Genomic DNA, 22,440 nt, shown 5'->3' with positions numbered 1-22,440 from the left:
CCTCTGTGTGCTGCCCCATATGCCCCCTCTGCCCAAATCAGGGGCTTGTTATTTTCCTTCTGTTTGCCTTCAGGTTGTCCTTTGTTCTCGCTGTGCCGCCTGCAGTGGAAGGCAAATGTTTCTCAGCACACAGGTGTGTTTGCACAAAGGGCAGCTCTCAGGTAAACCCTGCTGTGGAGGGCGGAAACCCCCACTTTACTCTAAAAAGAGTAAATTCAGAAAGAGTGTAATTCAAACCAGCACCACTTAGTATCATCAGCACCTGCTTTCACTGCGATTTAAACAAAGAAATTGGTGTCCCCAGCGCACTCCTCCTCATCAGCTCCACTATGGATGACGGCGGTGACTACAGCAGGACCAGGAGCTGCTCCTGAGCCTCTCGCTTTTCACCTGCCCACAGACTCTGACGATGGTGTAAAAAACCCAATGGAACAGGGGGCATCCACCTAATAGGGAAGAAACTACTGTACAGCTCCCTCCTTCATGAAAAAGGTGATAGAGTAGCAAAGGGGGTTTCTCCCCATCACTGTTTAATCTTTCCAGCAGGACGAGCACTGACGTGCCCACCAATTTAGATTCAGATACTGCAAACCTCTAACTCAGGATTCTTCCAAACGAGTATAAGAAATCACTGTGTGGTGATAGCACATCAGTGTATGCCATACTATTAATCTGTATTTTACAGCTGTAAGTCTGATATGCTTATGAACTAAATCATGACCCTTATTTCTTCAAGAACATGATACTCACTGTCAGTATAGCAACAGCAGGTGTTCCAGGGTTAAAAGTTCTCACTCAGAAATCTGCCCTCTCTTCCCTCCAGTAGAATTATAATTACTTAGCACTCAAGAAAGGAGGGCTGAGCCCAACCAGCCATCTTCTCCAGTGCACGCCAGCTAATAATCTAGGTCTCAGACAAAACTACAAATATGAAAGCTTTCCTGAACTCTTGTTTCACTCAGTATCTTGTGGTTTTCCTACTACTCTATTTATAACACCTGTCTCCCTCCTGCAATCTGTATTTCCTCATTTTATCTCTTCTTTTTAACTTTTCCTGACCACGGTGGCAACCATGTTGTCCTGGGTTCAGCAGTAGCAGTTATTTTTCTCCTTCTTAGTAGCTAGTGCAGTGCTATGTTTTCATTTTTTGGCCTGGGAACAGCGCTGATAACGCCGATGTTTTTCGTTGCTGCTCAAATGTTTGGTCTGACCAAGGACCTTCTGAGCCTCATGCTCTGCCAGGGAGGAGGGGAGGCCGGGAGGAAGCAGAGACAGGACACCTGACCCAAACTGACCAAAGAGGTATTCCATACCACAGCACGGCATGCCCAGGATGTAACGGGGAGTTACCCGGAAGGGCTGGGACTGCAGGGTTGGAGGAGGCATCGGTCGGTGCTCGGCTGGGGGGAGTGGGGCGAGTTATTGGTCGGCTGGTGTTGAGGTGTTGTATTCTTTCCTCTTGTTATTTCCTTTATCATTATTATCATTGGTGGTAGCAGCAGTAGTTTGTGTTATACCTTAGTTACTAAACTGTTCTTATCTCAACCCATGGGAGTTGCATTCTTTTCGATTCTCCTCTCCGTCCCTCCAGGAGCAGGGGGGAGTGCAAGAAGGGGGGGAAGTGAGCAAACGAGGTTTGTGGTTGGGTTTAAACCACGACACATGTTTAGGAAAAGGTGAAATATGTCAAAATATTTGATCATATGAAGTATTACCAAAATGGCAAAATTCCACTTAAACTAAAATCAAGCAATGATTTAGGCATGCAATGTTTTCAATTTGACCCAAAACTAGAGCAAACTTTAGAAGATGATGACCATTGACAAGCAGTGCTCCTCAGGGGTCGGTGCTGTTTAACATCTTCCCTGTGAGGGTGGTGAGGCCCTGGCACAGGTTGCCCAGAGAAGCTGTGGCTGCCCCATCCCTGGCAGTGTTCAAGGCCAGGTGGGACGGGGCCTGGAGGAACCTGGCCTAGTGGAATGTCCCCCTGCCCATGGCAGGGGGTTGGAACTGGATGGTGCCTTCCAACCCAAAGCATTCTGTGATTCTATGACCATCGGAAATAGCTTTTTGCCCTATAGACAGCTGCACAAGTGTTAAGTACAAACAGAAATGCTATGTAGACATCAAGGCCTCCACGTGGTTCCTCATTTTTCTTACAGGGTTTCTGATTTTTTCCCCAAATCAAGGAGAATAACAGTGAAACTGAGAAGACCATCTAAATTTTGGAATTCACTGACATATTTCATTACATTCAGCACTGGAATAAGGATGCTCAGGAAGTAGATATTTCAGAGTATGAAAGCTGAGGAGCAGAGGAGTGAGAAAGCAGAGAGAGGGGAATGAATAAAATGCTGAGCGAAAGCTGGTGGGAGCAGTAGCATGTGGAATTTGGACATGAAAAGCAGCAAATTATTAGGCATGTAAGGACAGGGGCTAGAAAGAGAAGAGAATGCTAGATAGAGTGTAGGTTTGGAAATGTAGCTCGGGTTTACGCAAGGGTCCCTCTCCTTTCTGTGAAACAGGGACCTACAGACCAGAGAAAATGAAGAGGAATTGCTGAGTGCAGGAGAGGAAAGAGTTTTGATAACAAACCCACAGTCTGTTTGATCACTCTCTTGAAAGAGAAGAGTCTTTGCGGATGTTGGAGAGAAATGATTGCCAGCCAGGCTTATAATTAATATCTTGCTGAATTAATGAGAAGCTATTTTGTGAGGACTTAAATGCAAGTGGAAAAAAAAAAATCTGCCTAAAGTGAGAACACAGCCTCCTTTCTTTATTGCAGCCATTAGCAGCAAGCAACATCATCAGAACACTGATGTTTCTGTTAAGAAACAGCCAGGTGGGAAAAGAAAGAAGATTCCCTAAAGCTGGCATCTCAGTTTGATATCAACTCAACTCCCTATTGCTAGAAACAAAGCTCCAGTTTATTCAGTTGCCTTATCTCCCACTGTCATATTCTCCTTGATAATGCACCCTAGTTCATTCTTCTCTCTCACTGCAGATCCTTTCCCAAGGCCACAGGCAGCTCTATAAGCTGAATGCCATCCAAAGTGTTGCTTCTCAGCTGGTGAAACTCAGAAAAACAGGCTGGGCTCGAAAAGGTAAATCCTATCTGGAACACATCATGATTTCATCTGTCTATGACAAGCTTCTATAATCCCTGGACTAGCACCTACTCTGCAGCCTGATTCATAACTCCTTACAGATTTTTGCTTTACCAAGGAGTAAATCTAACCCTGATAAAGCATTTCCTTTCTAAGGATCAGGAAAGATTAAACAATGCAGTTGGGGAAACACCTGCAAATAAGACACTTGGGGGACTAATTCATCTTGCATGTTTCGTTAGGAGAAACAAATCATTTGAAGTGCAGGCACTCACCTATCCCATCCTGCATGCACATAATTAACACTATCTATATAATAGTCATTCTTCAAGCACGGAAAATAATTGGCCCCCCTCCTTCTTTCATTAAATCCAGCAGAGGTGGAATGCAAAGCCAGGGCGCTTTCCTTCCCCTTCTTAGCTCTATATACCTATAATACCCACAGAAATCCTAGGAAGGGAAAATACACTGCTAGTCAGGGGAATAAATCAGTGCATTTATTTTTTTTCCCCAAAACTCCTTCAATTTAATAAAACAGACTATAGAAAGCTAAGCACACTCATCAAAAGGTTTGGTGAAGAGAAATAACCTCTTAAATCCATCTTCTAAAATAATAATTAAAAGAAGTCCAAATGCTTATTTAGGGAAAAAGCGAAAGAACTAAATAGCACAGTATTTTGAATCATCTCTAAGAGAGAGGAATGTTTTAGCAAACCTCTATTTACCATGAGACAGCCATGAAGTCCTGTGTTACTTCCCTGCAGAGCACAGTCTCACCAAGAAAGATGATTAACCAGAGAAGCGAATTTACTGCAGGAATCCCCAAACTAGACTCCAGGAAAGGCTACTTACCTGTTTGAGTGCCTTCTTGCTGTGCTTCTGGGATGAGGAGATGACTTTGCCTGCCTGGATGGAAGGGGACTGGCAGCCTGACTGAGGAGAGGATGTCTGTGACAGTCTAGACGACACTACAAGAAAAAATAAATATATGTGTACACATAACTCGACCCTTATACATTTGCCTGCAGCACGTTAGCCAGTCCTCACCATTTCAGATCATCTCATGAGGCTCATAAAAATTGCACCTTTAGCAAATGTTACTTTTTGCATGAAGAATCATTTCTGTTTCCTCCCCACCACCAAAGCAGCTGTTTGCCTCTGAAAGCCAACAGCGATTTCTATGACCAACTTCACATTTTTTGTCTCGTCCACTTCTTTTTTATTAATCTTGTAAACAGCTGCTATCAAACAATGCTGCAGCTTGAGAAAGCACCAGGTTTAACCAGGTTTAGCCAGTTCAAATCTAACAGGAAATACAGGTAGAGGCAACCGCTGTCTTTATCTGGAATGACCTGTGCTCAGACACTTAATGGACAACAGTTTCTGATCAGATTCAATCCGAATCCTGTTCAAGAGTGGGAAGATAAATAACACGCAAAGGAAGTGGAATCTGACTATCACTTGCTCATTTTTTAACAGAAATAAGGGAATACACAGGATATCCCAGCACATGAACATACATTTTCAGTGTATGACCCTACAAGCTCAAAGAAATCTCTTCCTCACCATGTGTAGTCCTATAACAAGGCTCCCAGTTTCAGGTGGTTTAAACTTTTTAATGGTCTCATTACAACCAAAAAAAAACAGGGAGGAGAATTAAAGAACAGCTGGTGATATAGGTCAAATGAACCTGTTTGGCACCGGATACCCAAAACACTGCTCTGGCAGCAGAGGGGTGACAAGACACATGGCCAGCCAGGGAAACCAGTTGCTCCCAGTCTCCCATAATCACAGGTTTGCCTCTGTTGTCTTGGCAAATATATACTGTACTGGCTAGCAACCAAGGTGAACCCACCCCATGTATAGAAAAAGCCTAGAAATCAGCACAGTAGGGCTAGTCACAGAATCACAGAATGGTTTGGGTTGGAAGGGACCTTAAAGCTCATCCAGTTTCAACCCCCTGCCACAGGCAGGGACACCTTCCACTAGACCAGGTTGCTCAAATGTGTTTAGATGCTGAGGCTGAAGTAGTACAACAAAAAAAGCCAAAAGCAAAATGATGTTATGTAGACTGCCTTCCATTGTACAGTGGCTGTATCAAAACACACACTATGGACACAGAGCCAAGAACACCAGTGAGATACAGTGGCTCCTGCAACAAACACTAGAGTTAAACCTGTGAGACCAGGCATGGAGGCAGCTGGGTAAAAAAAAACAACAAATTCACAAATTCATGGTCTGTCTATATATCTGCATGTGAATTTTTGTAGGTGATAATGCCCACTGTAAGATCAAGGGAACAAAACGAAGAGTAGAAGAAGGTTTGATCACAGGGAGATGGGAGGGGACCCCTACCATAAAGGCTGGTAAACAGATCACATTTAAATTAGTGCTTCCTAAAGCAATTAGCTCTATAAAACACAGGGCTAAGCTAGTGTCTTGCAACAGAAAGGAGTTAAGAAGCAAGGACCACAGCTCTTCACAGCCATAGCAGGATCCCACTCTGTATCCCCAGAGAGGGCCAACTCCCAAAAATAACGCAGTGACAATAAGCTTCAGAAAGGAGCATTTCAATAAAATGCATAGAATTACTAACAAAAAAAAAAAAAAAAGTAAAATTCCCCCATGTGGCAAGGACAGTAAATGAAAAGAGCCACGGTTTTTAGACAGGGTATACAACAGGATGAGGTGATACCAGACTTGAAAATGTCACTGCAAACAACAATAAAAAGGTATGGTAAGGTAAGGAACTGGTAACTGGAAAGTAACTGACAAGGCTACCATATGCAGCTGATACATGCACACAATAAAAGATGACACAGTCACACAGCAAGCAAAATTATCACTTAAAAGGATAAACCCCCCCGACCCTGATGTTATACCAAGACCTGGAAAGTAAAGGAATGGTTGTAAACTTGCAATTGTCACTCAATTTGGTTGAACGTGCAGTTCAAGAGGAATAAGATCATGCAGTCAGCAGCTGAAGAGGAAAAGCAGATCTCAAACTCATTGGGATTCTCTGAATGCATCAGTCAAGAGAATGGGAAGAAAAGAAAGTCTGTTGCTAAGAGTTCACTCATACTTTTACAGATTTTCAACAAAAGGCTTCTAAAAATTATTTGGCTATTGTTGAAAAAACAAAGAATTGGCACAACTCTGATGCTGGATGGGACAGAAGGCAAAGAACAGAATTAAATAGTAATCAGGCAAGAAACCAGCAGATATTCTGCAAGGTCACATACTAAGTAGGAAGCAGTTTAGTGCTTAGTGATAGAGTGTAAGCAAACAGTAAAACAGGAAATGTTTAGTTAAGGTCAGAGAGAACTGTGGGGAAAATAAGAGAAATATAACCCAGAGAACAAAAGACCAAAAAAACGAAATAAAACATAAAAAAAAGGAATAAGTAAATTTTTGGAAGGAAAAAACCCCAAGATCCTCATAGAACCTGTAGTAAATCTAAACAAACTGTCGTCTCAGAAGGGGATCCATTACAGCTGATATTTGCTCCGGCGAATGAAAATGGCCAGCAAGATGATGCTACATGTAAGGATACAAAGATTAAGTATATACAATTCCTATTGCATGTTCACACTGGCAGTCTCGCATAACACATCAACAAAAATTGATGGGATTCAGGGAAGTAAAGAAAATGGTTAAGGACATGGAGAGCCTGGGCTCAGTGGAGCCATCGGCCTCCCTCCTGCACTAACCAGGCACATTCTTAGTCTGCAGCCACTGGGAACACCACCCTTGGCTGGCCAAATACCACAGCGACATCCTTGTAAAACTAAGCCTTGGGGTTAAACTACGAAGAGAGAGTAAGCTCAGTTTAACATTTCAAAACCCAGGCCCAGAAACAGATTGACTGCTACTGGCATTGAGACATCTGAATAGCGTGAATATGAACCACATCCTCTCTGAAGCCCATCACTGCTGAAACTACAAGTTCTGTATGAAATACAAAGACTAAGCCAAATACAGGCTAATCTTTGCCAGCCTCATACTCTATTCACATTTTAATTTTTATGCTGCCTCTGGACAAAGAAAACTAATTTTTCAAACCAGGAATGGCAGCACAGGCTAAAGCCCACATCTAAGAAGACAACTCAACTGGAGATGAGACAATAAAGCTGCATTATAATATTTTGCACATTTTCTGACTGGGTAAAAGCCCTTGGTGCCACAGTGACTGCTGTGCTGGACTCACAGCTGCAACCACAACAGAGTCTCAAGAACAAACTGGAGAACTGGAGAAGGCCAACCATGTCCCAGCTGCTTGAGCTCATCTGTGGGCCCCCGAAGTGAAGGGGGGAATGGATGGGAGGATAAACCTGTGAGAACACATCCCTGCATCCTCAGACCCAAAAGCTCTCAGGGAGGTCACATCCTTTTAAGAACTTTGCACGCAGCCAAGTGGAGGTACAACAAAGACGTGCACGTGTAGAAGACTCCCATAAGGATGAGGCCTGACAAGCTGAGTTTTGTTTCCTTTAAACAGAATTTGAGTAAAGTTAGTTCTGTCTTCACTTCAGGCTTTCTTATAATTTGAAAAATATGTGCAGATGAGATTGATGCCCTTAAATCTTAAGAGCACTTCTGGAGAGAAGCTGCAGAAATTATTACCAAATGTAGAGGAACACTGGGAAAGCAGTGCTTCCAGTGAGGCACTCTGATATTAAACTACTCCATCAGTTGCTTTGCACTGTTTCTATGTCAATAAGGATTTCCTTGATCAGCTTAAGATTAGGGAAGATGGCGGGCCAATATCATGCAAACAAATTTCAGTAGCTTTTGTGAACTAGGAACAGTAAACAGAATCCCCTCATCCCACAGAGGCACACGAGAGACAGGATGGCAACATCCCTTGATGTTAACTGGTAAGGACAGAACATGCTTAAAGGGCAATGAGAAAAAGCCTCTTATGTTTGAGGGTGCTGGCTTGGAGAGGTAATAAAACGTACGCATCCATAGCCAGAAGAGCTCCACACCACACAAATCCGCACCCTTGGCCCAAAAGTCACTGCGTCAGCTGGCCCATCACGAGGTTTCGTTGCTTCCTGCAGTTGGTTTGGCTGGGAGAGGAGTTTGCCAGGTGAAATGTTAACAGTTCTCTAAGATGAAAGCAGATGAGATTAGAGTGGAATATGTGTCAGCCAGCCCTCATGAACCCTGACTCATTAGGCAAACTCAGAATGGATCCAGTACAATCCTATGTCCCAGCTGCAGGAATAAATACCAGAAGAAGATCCATCCACAGCCAATTAAAGCTGTAATTTGAGGGACAGGGACTCCTTCACACTTTTAGACTTCTTCCTTGAAATTTAATTCATACAAGAGCATTCCTTCTAATAAATGGAATTGTAACACAACTTCAGCTATGTTAAAGATCAATTAAATTAGAAATTTCACTCTGGCAAACCATTTTACAAGGTATTTGGTACTCTTAAGATTTGCAAATCCTAAACTACTGGTTAATCAATCGTATACATTTATAAAGACACTGCTAACAGCAGCAAAGAGAAGGAGTAAGAATTATTTAACAATAACTTATCAAGGATGAGTTGCTTTTAGAAAAGTCACAATAAATTGCTACTATCAAACACAGGATGTAGCCCAGGGATCCCTTCTAACAGAAACAGTCCGACTGTACAGTTTTATCCAGATGCTGCCTTGTGCCTTTCCTCTGTAGAGTCCCAGTTCAGGTAAGAGTAAAAACTTTCTGCTCAGCCCTGTTGGATGAAGAAACTCAGATACCACCATGCCCTCCCCGCTGTCACCTCCCAGAACAGGACTGAGAAGCTGAAACTATCTCACCACCGAGGAAACACTGTAACTCCTAATTCTCAGGGTGTCAGGTACCAGCATGGTTCAGCAAGAGACTGAAAATGACAGAAAGGGGAATGTGCTCAGAATATTACTTTTTTGGTTCCTTGGATGTCTCACCTTGCATGGGTTATTTACCTTTTAGGGTATGAAACAGCAGGGTATTTGTTTGAAATCCCACTGGCTTCCACTATATATCTGCTCACTTACGTCAGATACTAATATTCTAGCTCACGTTTGTCTTTCACAAACAGTGTCAAGTAAACCACAATGAGAAAATACACAGACATGGCTGATCCTGCTTTGGGGCAGCAAAAGTAATTGTACAAGAGTAACGTCCCCCTGAGATTCCATGGCTATTAAGCAGAACTATAGAGATCTCTGCTCACTCAGCCAGCCACTTCCTTTTTGATTTATTGCCTTATCCTCCCTTTCCCTGTATGGAGCGCAGCTGGCTACAGGACAGTGGGTTAAGCCAGTGCAGGAAAACACCTGGATCAGCACTGAGCCAGAGAGGGGGCAACAGGAAAGTAGAGGGAAGTCTTACAGTGAAAGAGCAAGGACGATGACAGAACTTGGGACTCTTTTGGCAGGCACTCAAGCAACTCCTAAATAAAGATTAACATTTTCCTACACTCATGCAGCAGAGATGACTGCTGGGCTTCTCAGGCTCTAGAGAGAGACATTTTTGCAAGGGCCTCTAGGGATAGGAGGGAAGAACTGGACGAGATTTTAAGGAAGTTCTTCCCTGTGAAGGTTGTGAAGCCCTGGCACAGGTTGCCCTGGGAAGCTGTGGCTGCCCCATCCCTGGCAGTGCTCAAGGCCAGGCTGGATGGGGCTTGGAGCAAGCTGCTCTAGTGGAAGGTGTCCCTGCCCATGGCAGGGGTTGGAACTGGATGAGCTTTAAGGTCCCTTCCAACCCAAATCATTCTGTGGTTCTATGCTTCTATGACACTGCTGAGGAAAGCAAGCTAAAGGAATGACCTCACATTTATACAAAGGTTTTATTTCAGTGGGTCCAAAAGAAAATTACTCTTAGGGTTATTCAGCTTAAGGTCAACCATAGCAGTTCACTTTACAAAATACTGGCAATACAGATCCCTTGATTAACATGCTGTTTAACAGCCTGAAACAGAAACAGTAAAAATGCACTAGCAGTAAAGGAAAATACAACCACAACTGTTAAGAGAATCTGGGAATCAAAATACTTTCAAGTAAGAAGGAAAAAAAGATAAAACAGTTTGCAAAACCAAAATTAATCTGACAAGAAAAGTCTTTTCTGCTTGAGCTATGGCTGAAGACAACCAAAAGCAACCTACCCAAATGCCACTAGTGTAAAAACACCACACAGATGCTGTATTTTGACTGCAACAGGGCCAGCGATATAGGCAAAGGGCATGGCCTTGCAAACCACTCATACAGCGGTTCCTGGAACAGTGGGGGTTTACTGGATCTCTAACTTTTTTTAAAGCTAAGAGCTAATTATGGTTTCAAATATAAATGCAATAGAGGGAACTCTCATCTCTGGGTAAGTGGAATCAAACTATTCTGGAGTAACAAAACTGTCCTGCTAAATTTATACTCAAGAGCATTAGGCAAAAATTCTAGCAGGGATAAAAACATTTTTGCTGGGTAACTGCTTCACAAGCATTACCGAATGCTCTGGTTGCATGGGCTGCAGAAACCATTGCCACCTTACGAATGGGAAATGAATCCTGATAATGCATTCTACCCATAAGGAGTCCAAAATCTTTAAACCCAATGCCAGGGTAAATTTGATTTATTATTTGACACAGAAGCAGCGCTCTTCTGTATGCTCTTCAGGCATGACATTTAATCTTTGCCTTCAAAAGGACCAAACTGCTGCGTGGTCATGTCCCACCAGTCAGCCCTGTGCTTGCACTCCTCGCTCTGGCAGCAAAGCCCAGTGCAAAGCCACGTGGGCACACAGATGAGATGCTCACCTCTGCTGGAGCTCAGAAGCAGGAGCTCTGCTGGGATTTTGTCTGATTTTGTTCGAGCTTGGGAGAGGATAATAGGAAACAAAATTAAAATAGCCGATCCAGAGCTCCTGCTCAAGGGGTTGTATGCATTTCCATGGGATGGGATTGTCTGCCCTCAGATCGACACATTCAGAAAGTAAAGGCTGCACTTCACTCATTTGGGAAGAAAGTACAGTCAAGCTGAACTAAAAATACAATACTCCCCCCCACCTATGTGCAGCATAAGCTTAAAATAACCCAATTTTACACAGCTAATGGGATCCAGATGTCTTACATGAAAAGCCTCCAGTGAAAGCCATTAAAATATGTTTTGAGAAGCCCAGAAATGTCTCCGGTTAATCCAGTGCCCTTCTTTTCTACAGGTAAGCCATTTACCAGAATGAGAGCAGGAACTCAACCTGGAATTCACATCAGAGCATCATCATACTTACAAGTGAGACAGCCATTTGACTGTTCCTGCTAAAATGGAGGAATAAATAATGTCCAATTGCGACTTTCCAGGACTCCCCCTCCCACACTCACCCTGGGTAAAGCTGGAACTTGGACTGCTTGGACAGGGATCCCATATTCCTCTTATCAGATTAAGGGTTTATAAACATACAAGAGATCAATTGCTTGCTTTGTATGGAGGGACTGGAGTGTGTCTTGCACTGGCAGCTCTGAAGTACTCAACAACTAACATACACAACAAGTCTGGGCCTGATCACTCATTTGTCTCCACATACTGTCTCCTGCCCCAGTTTAAAGCTTTCTTTTAACTTTATTAATATGTGCTTTCTTGGATACACTGGGCAACTTCTCTGCTCTAGAAAGGACATCACAAACCCTGACAAACATGTCATGGAAGAATATGAATGAGAACAGGAAAGACACAGCTCTACAGCTCTCTGCTCTAGTGAAGAAATAAAATTGGCACCAAAGACCTCTGCCTAAGTAGTTTAACACCATGAAGAGGGTAGTGCTGGATCACTTAGAGAAAGATCTGACAACTGAAGCTGCCAAGACTCAACATGAAATACTCAAGACACTGCCACCAAAATGTATTCCATGTGTCTATGATGGATCTTCATCAGAGTGACAGGTCACCGAGAAGCTCTTTGGGATGCAGGACCAAGCACAGCCCTTCAGACTGGTCACAGCACTCTCCAGCCCGGGCACAGAAACATCCATCAGCATTACGAACCTCTCAGACAACATCTCTGTCATAAAGCCTTACTGACTGAAGAGATCTCCTCCCAGTTAACAAACCCCAGGCTTACTTAAATGACACAAATTTAGTTCTGGTATCAGCCCAGGCATGGGGAGAGCACGTGACTATGGTTGTTATTCACAGCATGCAGCACCTCTAGAACACCAGCCACAGACCGGAAGATCTTGCTGCAGACAGAATACGTGCAGAAGGAACCAACCCAGCCTGCTAAGGATGTAATTATAAAACAAAAGAAACTAAAAGAAACAATAAAAAAAAAAGGCTCAGTAAATTGCATCCCTATTACTTCCTAGGCTCAAGCATTTTCAAGTTTTCTGGAGGACACACAGCAATCACGAAGGCACGGCTCCCTAGATATTTAAAAAGTCAAATCATTATCACCACTACGTTCTGAATTTAGAGCTATTTACTGATCCAAACATTTTTTCAGCTGTTGTACTGAAAGGAAGAAGAGAAATACAATATTTTACATATACTCATGAAAAAAATTACTGCAGTAAGTGGTAACGACCTCAGCTGACATCAAATTAGCCAACATCAGTGAGCTGTTGAGTTGGTTTGGGCTTTTTGCTAAAAAACAAACATCACAGCAGATGTGTGCCTTCAGGAAAAAGTCAAGGCTGTATGGGTGAGTGGCAAACCCGAGTTATCAATGATATACACTATGGCAACCCACACAGTTGACAGAAGCGATCATTCATCCCCAATCATTCATTCCCACTGATGATAAATACCCAACACTCGCTGAAAATAAGAATGAAATACTCTTTTCTGAATTCCACATCAACTACAACAATGAACCTCTGATGCACAGAAAAGGAACTGTCTTACTATGGCAAAAGGTTAATGAAGTCATGACTAAGAAAATCAAACTGCCAAAGGAAGCAGAAGAAAAGGAAGTTCAAGTGACTCGGACTAGGACTAAAGTTGTTTCCATGCACTGTGACATTACTGGGGACCAGTTCTGGGAGGAATACCCTGAGATTCTGGCTGAGGATAGTTATAGAATCATAGAATAGTTAGGGTTGGAAAGGACCTTAAGATCATCTAGTTCCAACCCCCCTGCCATGGGCAGGGACACCTCACACTAAACCATCCCACACAAGGCTTCATCCAACCTGGCCTTGAACACTACCAGAGATGGAGCATTCGCAACCTCCTGGGGCAACAGATTCCAGTGCCTCGCCACCCTAACAGGAAATAACTTCCTCTTTATGTCCAATCTAAATTTCCCCTGTTTAAGTTTTAACCCGTTACCCCTTGTCCTGTCACTACAGTCCCTGACAAAGAGTCCCTCCCCAGCATCCATATAGCCTCCCTTCAGATACTTGAAGGCTGCTATGAGGTCCCCACGCAGCCTTCTCTTCTCCAGGCTGAACAGCCCCAACTTCCTCAGCCTGTCTTCATACGGGAGGTGCACCAGTCCGCTGATCATCCTCGTGGCCCTCCTCTGGACTTGTTCCAGCAGTTCCATGTCCTTTTTATGTTGAAGACACCAGAACTGCACACAGTACTCCAGGTGAGGTCTCACAAGAGCAGAGTAGAAGGGCAGGATCACCTCCTTTGACCTGCTGGTCACGCTCCTTTTGATGCAGCCCAGGATGTGGTTGGCTTTCTGAGCTGCAAGCGCACACTGAAGCCGGCTCATGTTCATTTTCTCATGGACCAGCACCCCCAAGTCCTTCTCTGCAGGGCTGCTCTGAATCTCTTCTGTGCCCAACCTGTAGCTGTGCCTGGGATTGCTCCGACCCAGGTGTAGGACCTTGCACTTGTCATGGTTAAACTTCTTAAAAATGGCATCAACCCACCTCACAAGCATGTCAAGTTCCCTCTGGATGGCATCCCTTCCCTCCAGCATATCAGCTGAACCACACAGCTTGGTGTCATCAGCAAACTTGCTGAGGGCGCACTCAATCTCACTGTCCATGCTGGCTGGCGTGACCGGTATCATTGTATTTTTATTAACAATTGTATTTGCTGCATTGTATTTTTATTGTTTTGTATTTTGTATTTTTATTTACAATTTATTTTTAAGAGAACCCAATCTTGATGCAACTCATTCTGCATGGAAATATTTGCTCTGAGGAAGTAACACACGTGCAACTGAAGTTGCATACAGCTTTGCTCCCTGTAAAGCAACCCCCTTGTGGGCAGCATATACTTGTGTAAAATCCCGGTAAGTTACAGTGAAGATTCTTCTTATGCTTCTTTACAGAATCCTTCAGTAAAGTATCCTTTTTTTTTGAGTATTATTCGTGACTACCTACTAATACCACAGCATACTGAAGACATGCGAGTACCTCCTGAGCCACAACAATACTTCTGGAGCACAGAAGGTTACACAAGCAAATGAACCGGTTGACTGGCTTGCTGTCATCGGAGGGAGGTCTTACACACACAACCTGAGAGCAGCTCCCATCTCTTACCTCAGACTGTCTCCACATGCACCAGGTCCCTTCAAATTTGAAATCACTGTTTCCGCAGGGCTACTGAGGCATGCTGGCTCACTTCAGGGTCTCTGTGGCCACCTAAGTCCAGTAAAGAGAGGCTGCAGACTGGAGTCCTGGGTAGAAAGAGTCTTTGAAGCAGCTCAACTGACCCTCAGCATCTCTGCACGGTGGACACTTAGAAGCCAGTGTAAGTGGGACTGTATCCTTCAGATGCACTGTTTTAGGGTAACAGAACATGTTTCTAGGTTGCTGACTCGAACACAGAGCAGATTAGAGGTGGCCAAACATGAAACATATAGGAAGCCAGTGTAGGTGTTCAAGGAGGGGAAGATGTAGTCGTGGTTCTTTGAAATCAATGACCTGGATGAGGGAACTGAGTGCACCCTCAGCAAGTTTGCTGATGACACAAAACTGGGAGGAGTGGCTGACACACCAGAGGACTGTGCTGCCATTCAGCGAGACCTGGACAGGCTGGAGAGTTGGGCGGGGAGAAACTTGATGAAATTTAACAAGGGCAAGTGTAGAGTCTTGCATCTGGGGAAGAACAACCCCATGTACCAGTACAGGTTGGGGGTTGACCTGCTGGAAAGTAGCGAAGGGGAAAGGGACCTGGGGGTCCTGGTGGATAGGAGGATGACCATGAGCCAGCAATGTGCTCTTGTGGCCAAGAAGGCAAATGGCATCTTAGGGTGCATTAGAAAGGGAGTGGTTATTAGGTCAACAGAGGTTCTCCTCCCCCTCTACTCAGCCTTGGTGAGGCCGCATCTGGAATATTGCGTCCAGTTCTGGGCCCCTCTGTTCAAGAAGGACAGGGAATTGCTTGAAGGAGTCCAGCACAGAGCCACAAAGATGATTAAGGGAGTGGAACATCTCCCTTATGAGGAGAGGCTGAGGGAGCTGGGTCTCTTTAGCTTGGAGAAGAGGAGACTGAGGGGTGACCTCATCAATGTTTACAAATATGTAAAGGGTAGGTGTCAGGATGATGGAGCTAGGCTTTTTTCAGTGATATCCAGTGATAGGACAAGGGGCAATGGGTGTAAACTGGAGCATAGGAAGTTCCACGTTAACATCAGGAAGAACTTCTTTACTGTAAGAGTGACAGAGCACTGGAACAGGTCGCCCAGGGGGGTTGTGGAGTCTCCTACACTGGAGATATTCAAGGCCCGCCTGGACAAGTTCCTGTGTGATGTACTGTAGGTTACCCTGCTCTTGCAGGGGGGTTGGACTAGATGATCTTTTGAGGTCCCTTCCAACCCTTGGGATTCTGTGATTCTGTGATTAACTCCCATCTGAGCTCCTGCATCCCCTATTACCCTGTTGTGACCACATTGGGGCAGCATGGCTGCTCTCCTCAAGTCTGGAAAGCTGCTTACAACTAACTCGTTAGCTCCTGGGTCTTTTGATCATTATTATTACTGCAGCTTGTCTCTGCTAATATACATTTTAATAAAAGAAAATAAGATGTTTAAGAAACTCGTATCTCATGCAACCCAGCCATGCAGCAGCATGACCTGGACCCTGCCACAATTTGCACATTGCACTCCCAGCTACCACCTTGTGTGTGCCTGCAAGGTCTCTCACAAACTAATCCTCTAATGAGGGTTTGTTGCCGAATACACAAGCATGAACACAAATCTTAGGACAGCACAAGTGCCTGCGAGGGGATAATTTGGTTATTGTGCGCTTCATGACAGTGATAAGCAGTGAGGCCTGGACTGTAGCAGCAGTGATGCCAATGCATTTACTACTGAGATGGCACTTGCACAAATATTCAGTTTTTTGGAGAAGAGCCACGAATTACTCACTATACTGAGCTTCCTGATTTTCACCCCATGAAGTAGCATTTTTCTTCACTGGTGAAACCACACAGCTGACATGGAAACAGTTGACTTAGAGAATTTAAGAGTTCTCCAAATAATTTTAATGCAGAGAAACTGATAAAGACAATATAATGCCAATGGTTGCATTTTATACCATCTCTAAGACGCTCAGCTGAAATATAAGCTTGGAGTCCTAAATTAGGGGTCAAAGCACAGTCAGTACAGATGAACTGTTTCCCTGTATTCCCTCCTCTGCTTTTACCTACTGTCACTTTAGTGACATGCCTACATCTCCCCAGGACAGGAAACCTGTGTACACCATCCAGCACTGCAGCCTCTAATCTGTGAGCCATACTAAACTGAGGCTGAGACATGTCCAACTAAAAGTTCAGTATTGGAGAGCAGGAAAATTCACTGCTCTTGAGAGAGCAGTTTCTAACGAACACTGTCAAAAAAATATCAGAACAGTGCCATTACAGCCCTTCCCCACACAGTTGTTTGTGATTAGCTCTTCCCGATTCTGTCCATACGGGAGTTATCGCTCAGGATCAGCAAGGTCCACATACGAAACCCATTGTCAGCAGCACTTCCAACTCACACCCCAAACTAATTTTCATTAATTTGCAAATGCACATTAAAAATAGCTGAGAAACATTTAATCCTTTCAGCTGCAACCGGAGTGTGCATCGGGCCTATCGGCAGCTGCAGCACAGGCACCCAGCGGCTGCTGTGGAGGGGCCGGCCAAAAACCGCTCGTCCTGCAGTCTGACAATGGATTCCATGATTTGTAACTGAAAACAAAGGAAAAGCCAAACTGAGGTACTTACAGTTCTGGTGAAAAACAAACAGCACTTAGAAACTTGCCTCCCTGATGACCCCTGGACTGCACTCCCTGTGCCTGTTGCTTCTTTGACCTGTGCCCTTGTCCATGGCTGTGAACCGAGAGCTGCTCCAAAGTGCAGGCACGATGTCAGGGAAACAAACTTGATGTTTTCTTTTTTTTCCTTTCATCAAGAAACTACGCAGTCAAATTTCCAGTCCTGGGCTGAGGCACTGCCACAGCAGTGTCTTACACTGCTAAAATAAGGCTTTAAAGCGGACAAAAAAATCCGTTTCCCTACACTTTATTCCGAAGAAGCTGAAGAGATCCTGCTGATGTTAAAAGACACTCCCCCTTACCCAGAAAGACAGACAACCAAGCTCCAAAATTAAAGTTTGGCAAGTGAAAAAGGTCTGCAAGATTGCTGGGCAGCCTTTGCTATAGGCACTCCCACTTCCATTGCCTCCCAACACCATTGAGGAGAACATGCTGCTCACAGCAGGAATGGGGAAGTTTCCCTGCACCCCTCAACTGCCACAGAACTACCAGAAGGCAGAACAAATGCAGGGAAAGAATCCTCATCGCACATGGCTGTTTACTCCACACTTACTGAGGCGCTTTTATTCAGAGCTATCAGCTGTTTCTGAATCAATGTGGTAACCAGTACAGTAAATCACAGACTCATATCACAGAATGGTCTGGACTGGAAGGGACTTTAAAGCTCACCCAGTTCGAACCCTCTACCAGGGGCAGGGACACCTTCCACTAGACCAGACTGCTCAAAGCCCCATTCAACCTGGCCTTGGACACTGCCAGGGATGGGGCAGCCACAGCTTCTCTGGGCAACCTGTGCCAAGGCCTCACCACCCTCACAGGGACGAACTTCTGCCTCAGATCTCATCTCTGTCTCCCCTCTGTCAGTTTAATGCCATTCCCCTTTGTCCTGTCCCTGCAGGGCCTTGTCTAAAGCCCCTCTCCAGCTTTCTTGTTGGCCCTTTTAGGCACTGGAAGCAACTCACAGGTCTCCTTTCTCAGCCTTCTCCAAATTGAAGAAGTCCAGCTCTCTCAGCCCATCTCCAGAGCAAAGGTGCTCCAGCCCTCGAAGAATCTTCTTGGCCTTCTTTGGACTCACTCCATCAGCTCCACATCCTTTTTACGCCGGATACCCCAGATCTCATGCATCTGGATGTAATATATGGAAATAAACTGCGAAGTCTTAAAAACATCAGTTCTCGCAGCCTTAATGTGGTCACCAGTAAAAGCTTTAACATTTACAAAAGTCAGGATATTCCCGTGGGCCATGTTTTGCAGGGAAAAGTGGACTAGTGGACTAGAAGGTGGCAAAGTGCTGAGGGCACAGGGAGTGTCACCATGTTGTAGTCCAAAATGCCAGAGACAGCCTGAAGCACTAATATCAATACTTCATTAGTACTTCACTTTAAATGATTTATTTCATTTCCCACAGTGATGAAAACTCTGACTGGAAAGAAGAACATCGCCAAAAAGCCCAAGTGAAAACCACAGATCATTAAAGAGACATTCGTTAGACCATCAGTAACTCACAGGTAATTCCATCACTCATCAGAAACATGAATAGGAACATTCTTCTCTTAGAGGAGAAGCAAAGAAAGCAACTAAAATAAATAATGTGTTATACATCACTATGAGTCCTTCACAGTTGAAGATGGCAATAGTAACTGCAAGTTCAAACTTTGCTACTTCTGATGCTAAAAATGCAAAGAGGCAGTTATGTGGCCAATACTTATTTGAAAAGCAAAGTGCAGGAGGGCAGGAGAAATGCCAGTTCCTCTGTGGTAAGCACAGGGCAGTGCTACATAGCCAGGACTTTTAGAACATGTTACATATTTCTTAAAAACTAGATTTTGGTAGGGCAAAAAACCCTTTCTCTTCTATTGGCAACACATAATGGTTTTGGTCACTCGGGGCAAACACTATGCAATACCCATAAACAAACAAAGACTCCTCACATCCCTATATTTCAATAATGTGTCTGTATATGTATACATACATATATATATATGTATGGACTATATATAGTGTTCCTACTTTAAATAATGTTTGGACAGGATATTCAACCAAATTCAAAACATGAATGACAAACACCCTAATGTGGTCAAATCCCACTAGAGATACCCCATTTGCATGGAGCTGATGCTGCCACCAAAACTTGATGTGCATGTGGCAGCACACTTCCCTGCTATAACACCTCACTGAAATACAAATGCTTTCAGCTGCATAAAATACACCTGGGTCCATGTAACAAACAGAGCTCAAAAAGGGCAGCAGGTTTTGCCCCAAACAGAAAACAATGAGATTGTTCCATCAACATGATTTTGACAGGCTCAAGCAATTCTACCACATGAGATGGTTCATCTCCTTGAAAAGCTGACCTGATCAAAGAATTGTAGAATAGCTTGGGCTGGAATGGACCTTAAAGCTCATCTAGTTCCATCCATCCCTCTGCCACAGGCAGAGACATCTTCCACTAGACCAGGTTGCTCCAAGACCTGTCCAACCTGGCCTTGAACACTTCCTGGAATGGGGTCATCCGATCAATAACACGTAGCCTGGTTTCCCTCCAGCATTTCTGAATTGCACAGTGACACATCTCCTTAGCACTCGTCTCTGCAAAGTTTGCTTTTTTAATGGTTTCTGAAATAGTAAAAGAGGGAAGATGCCACAGTCAACCTGCCTGGCCAAATGCTTCCAGACCAAACTACTGCATCCTGTATGTCCTGGTGGCTCCTCACAGGACCTGTCCAGCAGCCAACTATTACCTGTGTAGAGCAAAAACATATCTGACAGCAAACACCATCAGGAGGATGTCAAGATATCCAAGTATTATATTCACAAGCTGTGTGGAAAAAATAAGTAAATAGTGAAGTGGCAAAATTTACTGATGACACCAAGTTACTCGAGGGAAAACCCATGGGCTGATAGGCAACTTGTAGGAGAGGGGAAAATGACCACGGAGGAATGTTATCTTAGTGTTACAATAAGCCCTAGTTCAAAAGCCTCAGGTCAACAGTGGTCAAAGCAAGCAGAACAACAGGAATTACCAGGGAGGAAATACAGAACAGAAACAAAAAATACATGCACCTATTTCTTGAAGACCCTGTACTCTTTTTATACTGGCTCTTAATATATCCAGGGGAGCTAGAAAAGTCCAACAAAGGTGGAATGGCCATTAAGCATGGAACAAGATGACCCTCGACCCTCTCTAGCCCATCCACATCTTTTTTACATAGTGGGGACCAAAACTGAACAAAGTATTTTCAAGTTTGCATCCCCTTTTCTCCTACAACATAGAACCTAGAGGAGTGGGAGGTCACAGACAGCCTTTCTTGTGAGATAAAATGCACACAGCATATGGTTTTGCGGGTGAAAATCAAACATGATACTGTATGTGAGGTTGAAAGTCAAAGCCACTAAGAACTTGTTTGACATGGAGTGACAGAACAAACTGCAAAAATCTCCAGGGCAACTCAGAGAAACTGAAGCAACTAAAGGGGTGAAAACAAGTCCCAGATAAGAAAGTTCAATCCCAAAGCAGCCCTTGCTCCCTCAGACAGGGCTGCACGTACTTTGCTTCAGGTACCCATGTACTGCTGGTGACAGAAGGTGGGATATGAGCTTGTCCTGTCAGGTACCAAATGGCAAAACCTTCCCTGCTCCACTTGAAAGCCTGTACAACCAACTCCTGTATATCCTGACAGACTGTCATGGAGAGGAGACTTCACTGCTTTGAATAAGAACATTTCCATCACTCTGGGGCTTCTGAGGCTGGATTGTCCCCTCAAAGACTGTTGGTGTTCAATCTCCTATCAGCTGGAAATCTACTGAGCAGAAAGAAACCCTTGGATGTTTTCCTGCCGCATCCCTCACCACAGAGCCTGCTGACAGGATCAGAAGCAAGAGTTACTTCTAATTGTATTGCAGTGTCACTGGAAGGTCTGATCTGAATTACAAGGAACAACATTGATACTTGGCAACTCAACAAATGCACATGCACCAGGTTTTCCTAAGCCTCTAGCTCAGAAAAGCACCAGAGAAACCTGCTGAGCATAATCAAAATGCATTAGGACAACAAAGCTCAGGACAGAGACAGAAGTGGTTTTACTGCTCCTCCACTGGCCCTATGCAGCTGCAGCCACGAGGCAGCAGCTTTCGATTCCTCTTTGCTCTCAAACTCTTTGGCTGAATCTTTCCATCCACCATCCATTATGCATCATCAGTGGACATGCCTGAGGGTGCAGGGACACTGCTGAAGACCATGTACCCTTCCCTGCTACCACATACATACCACATACATTGGCCAAGCTCCCACCAGGGCCAATGCTGCCAACCCAAACCACCTACACGGATTATAAGAATAACCACCCCAAAACAGCCATCCTCCCCACACCAGTTAGAGACACAGGGCAGGAGTGATGCCTAAGACTTCTCCAGTTCAGCAACAATCGACTCCTGATAACATAACTGCCTACAGCTTCTGTCTGGCTCTTCTCCTTAGAGGACAGGGAGCTGGGACGAGCTCTGCAGAGAGCAAGTAGAGGCAGAGAGCACAGCTTAATCAGGCCAAGACTGTGAGCTGAGGGTTTGTTAAAGTGCTGAGAAAGCACGGCAACAGTTCACTTGTAAAGCAGAGACTGAAGATGTCCTGCAGAAAACCAACCTATTGTTTCTTCATTAAGCCTTCGGGGTTTTAGAGGCTGAGGAAAATTCATGCGTGGGAATTCATGCAAAAAATCTTCTACTGTAGATTCTAAAGTCTATAATCCGTTTTTCTACATGTCTAAAACGTCCACCAAACACAGGGCCGCACGTTAAGTGCCTATGACTGCAGCTGAATGACTGGTGCTCAAACAACTTAAACTGCTGTGAAGTCTAATGGAAACACAGCTTCAACCTGGAGAAGGCTCTGGGGAGACCTTAGAGCAGCTTCCAGGTGCCTAAAGAGGGGCAAGAAGAAAGCTGGAGAGGGGCTTTCGACAAGGGCCTGTAGGGACAGGACAAGGGTGAATGGCTTTAAACTGACAGAGCAGAGATTTAGGTGAGATCTAAGAAAGTTCTTCCCTGTGAGGGTGTTGAGGCCCTGGCAAAGAGAAGCTGTGGCTGCCCCATCCCTGGCAGTGTTCAAGGCCAGGTTGGACGGGGCTTGGAGGAACCTGGTCTAGTGGAAGGTG

At 44.4% G+C, this 22,440-nt stretch overlaps 1 protein-coding gene across 3 annotated transcripts in view; it reads right to left on the bottom strand.

Moving 5' to 3' along the window:
• ASXL2 (ASXL transcriptional regulator 2) overlaps positions 1-22,440 on the bottom strand; it is a 114,903-nt gene that overhangs the window by 31,238 nt on the left and 61,225 nt on the right. For all 3 annotated transcript variants that reach the window (XM_065682014.1, XM_065682015.1, XM_065682016.1), the window contains one exon: positions 3,960-4,075. In XM_065682014.1, the coding sequence (XP_065538086.1) occupies positions 3,960-4,075 (116 nt within the window). The remainder of the gene's footprint in view (positions 1-3,959; positions 4,076-22,440) is intronic.

Source organism: Lathamus discolor, chromosome 5, assembly GCF_037157495.1.
Source record: "Lathamus discolor isolate bLatDis1 chromosome 5, bLatDis1.hap1, whole genome shotgun sequence".
Taxonomy (NCBI): domain Eukaryota; kingdom Metazoa; phylum Chordata; class Aves; order Psittaciformes; family Psittacidae; genus Lathamus; species Lathamus discolor.
The sequence above is the reverse complement of the archived record's forward strand: the minus strand, read 5'-3'. Positions and strand labels throughout refer to the sequence as shown.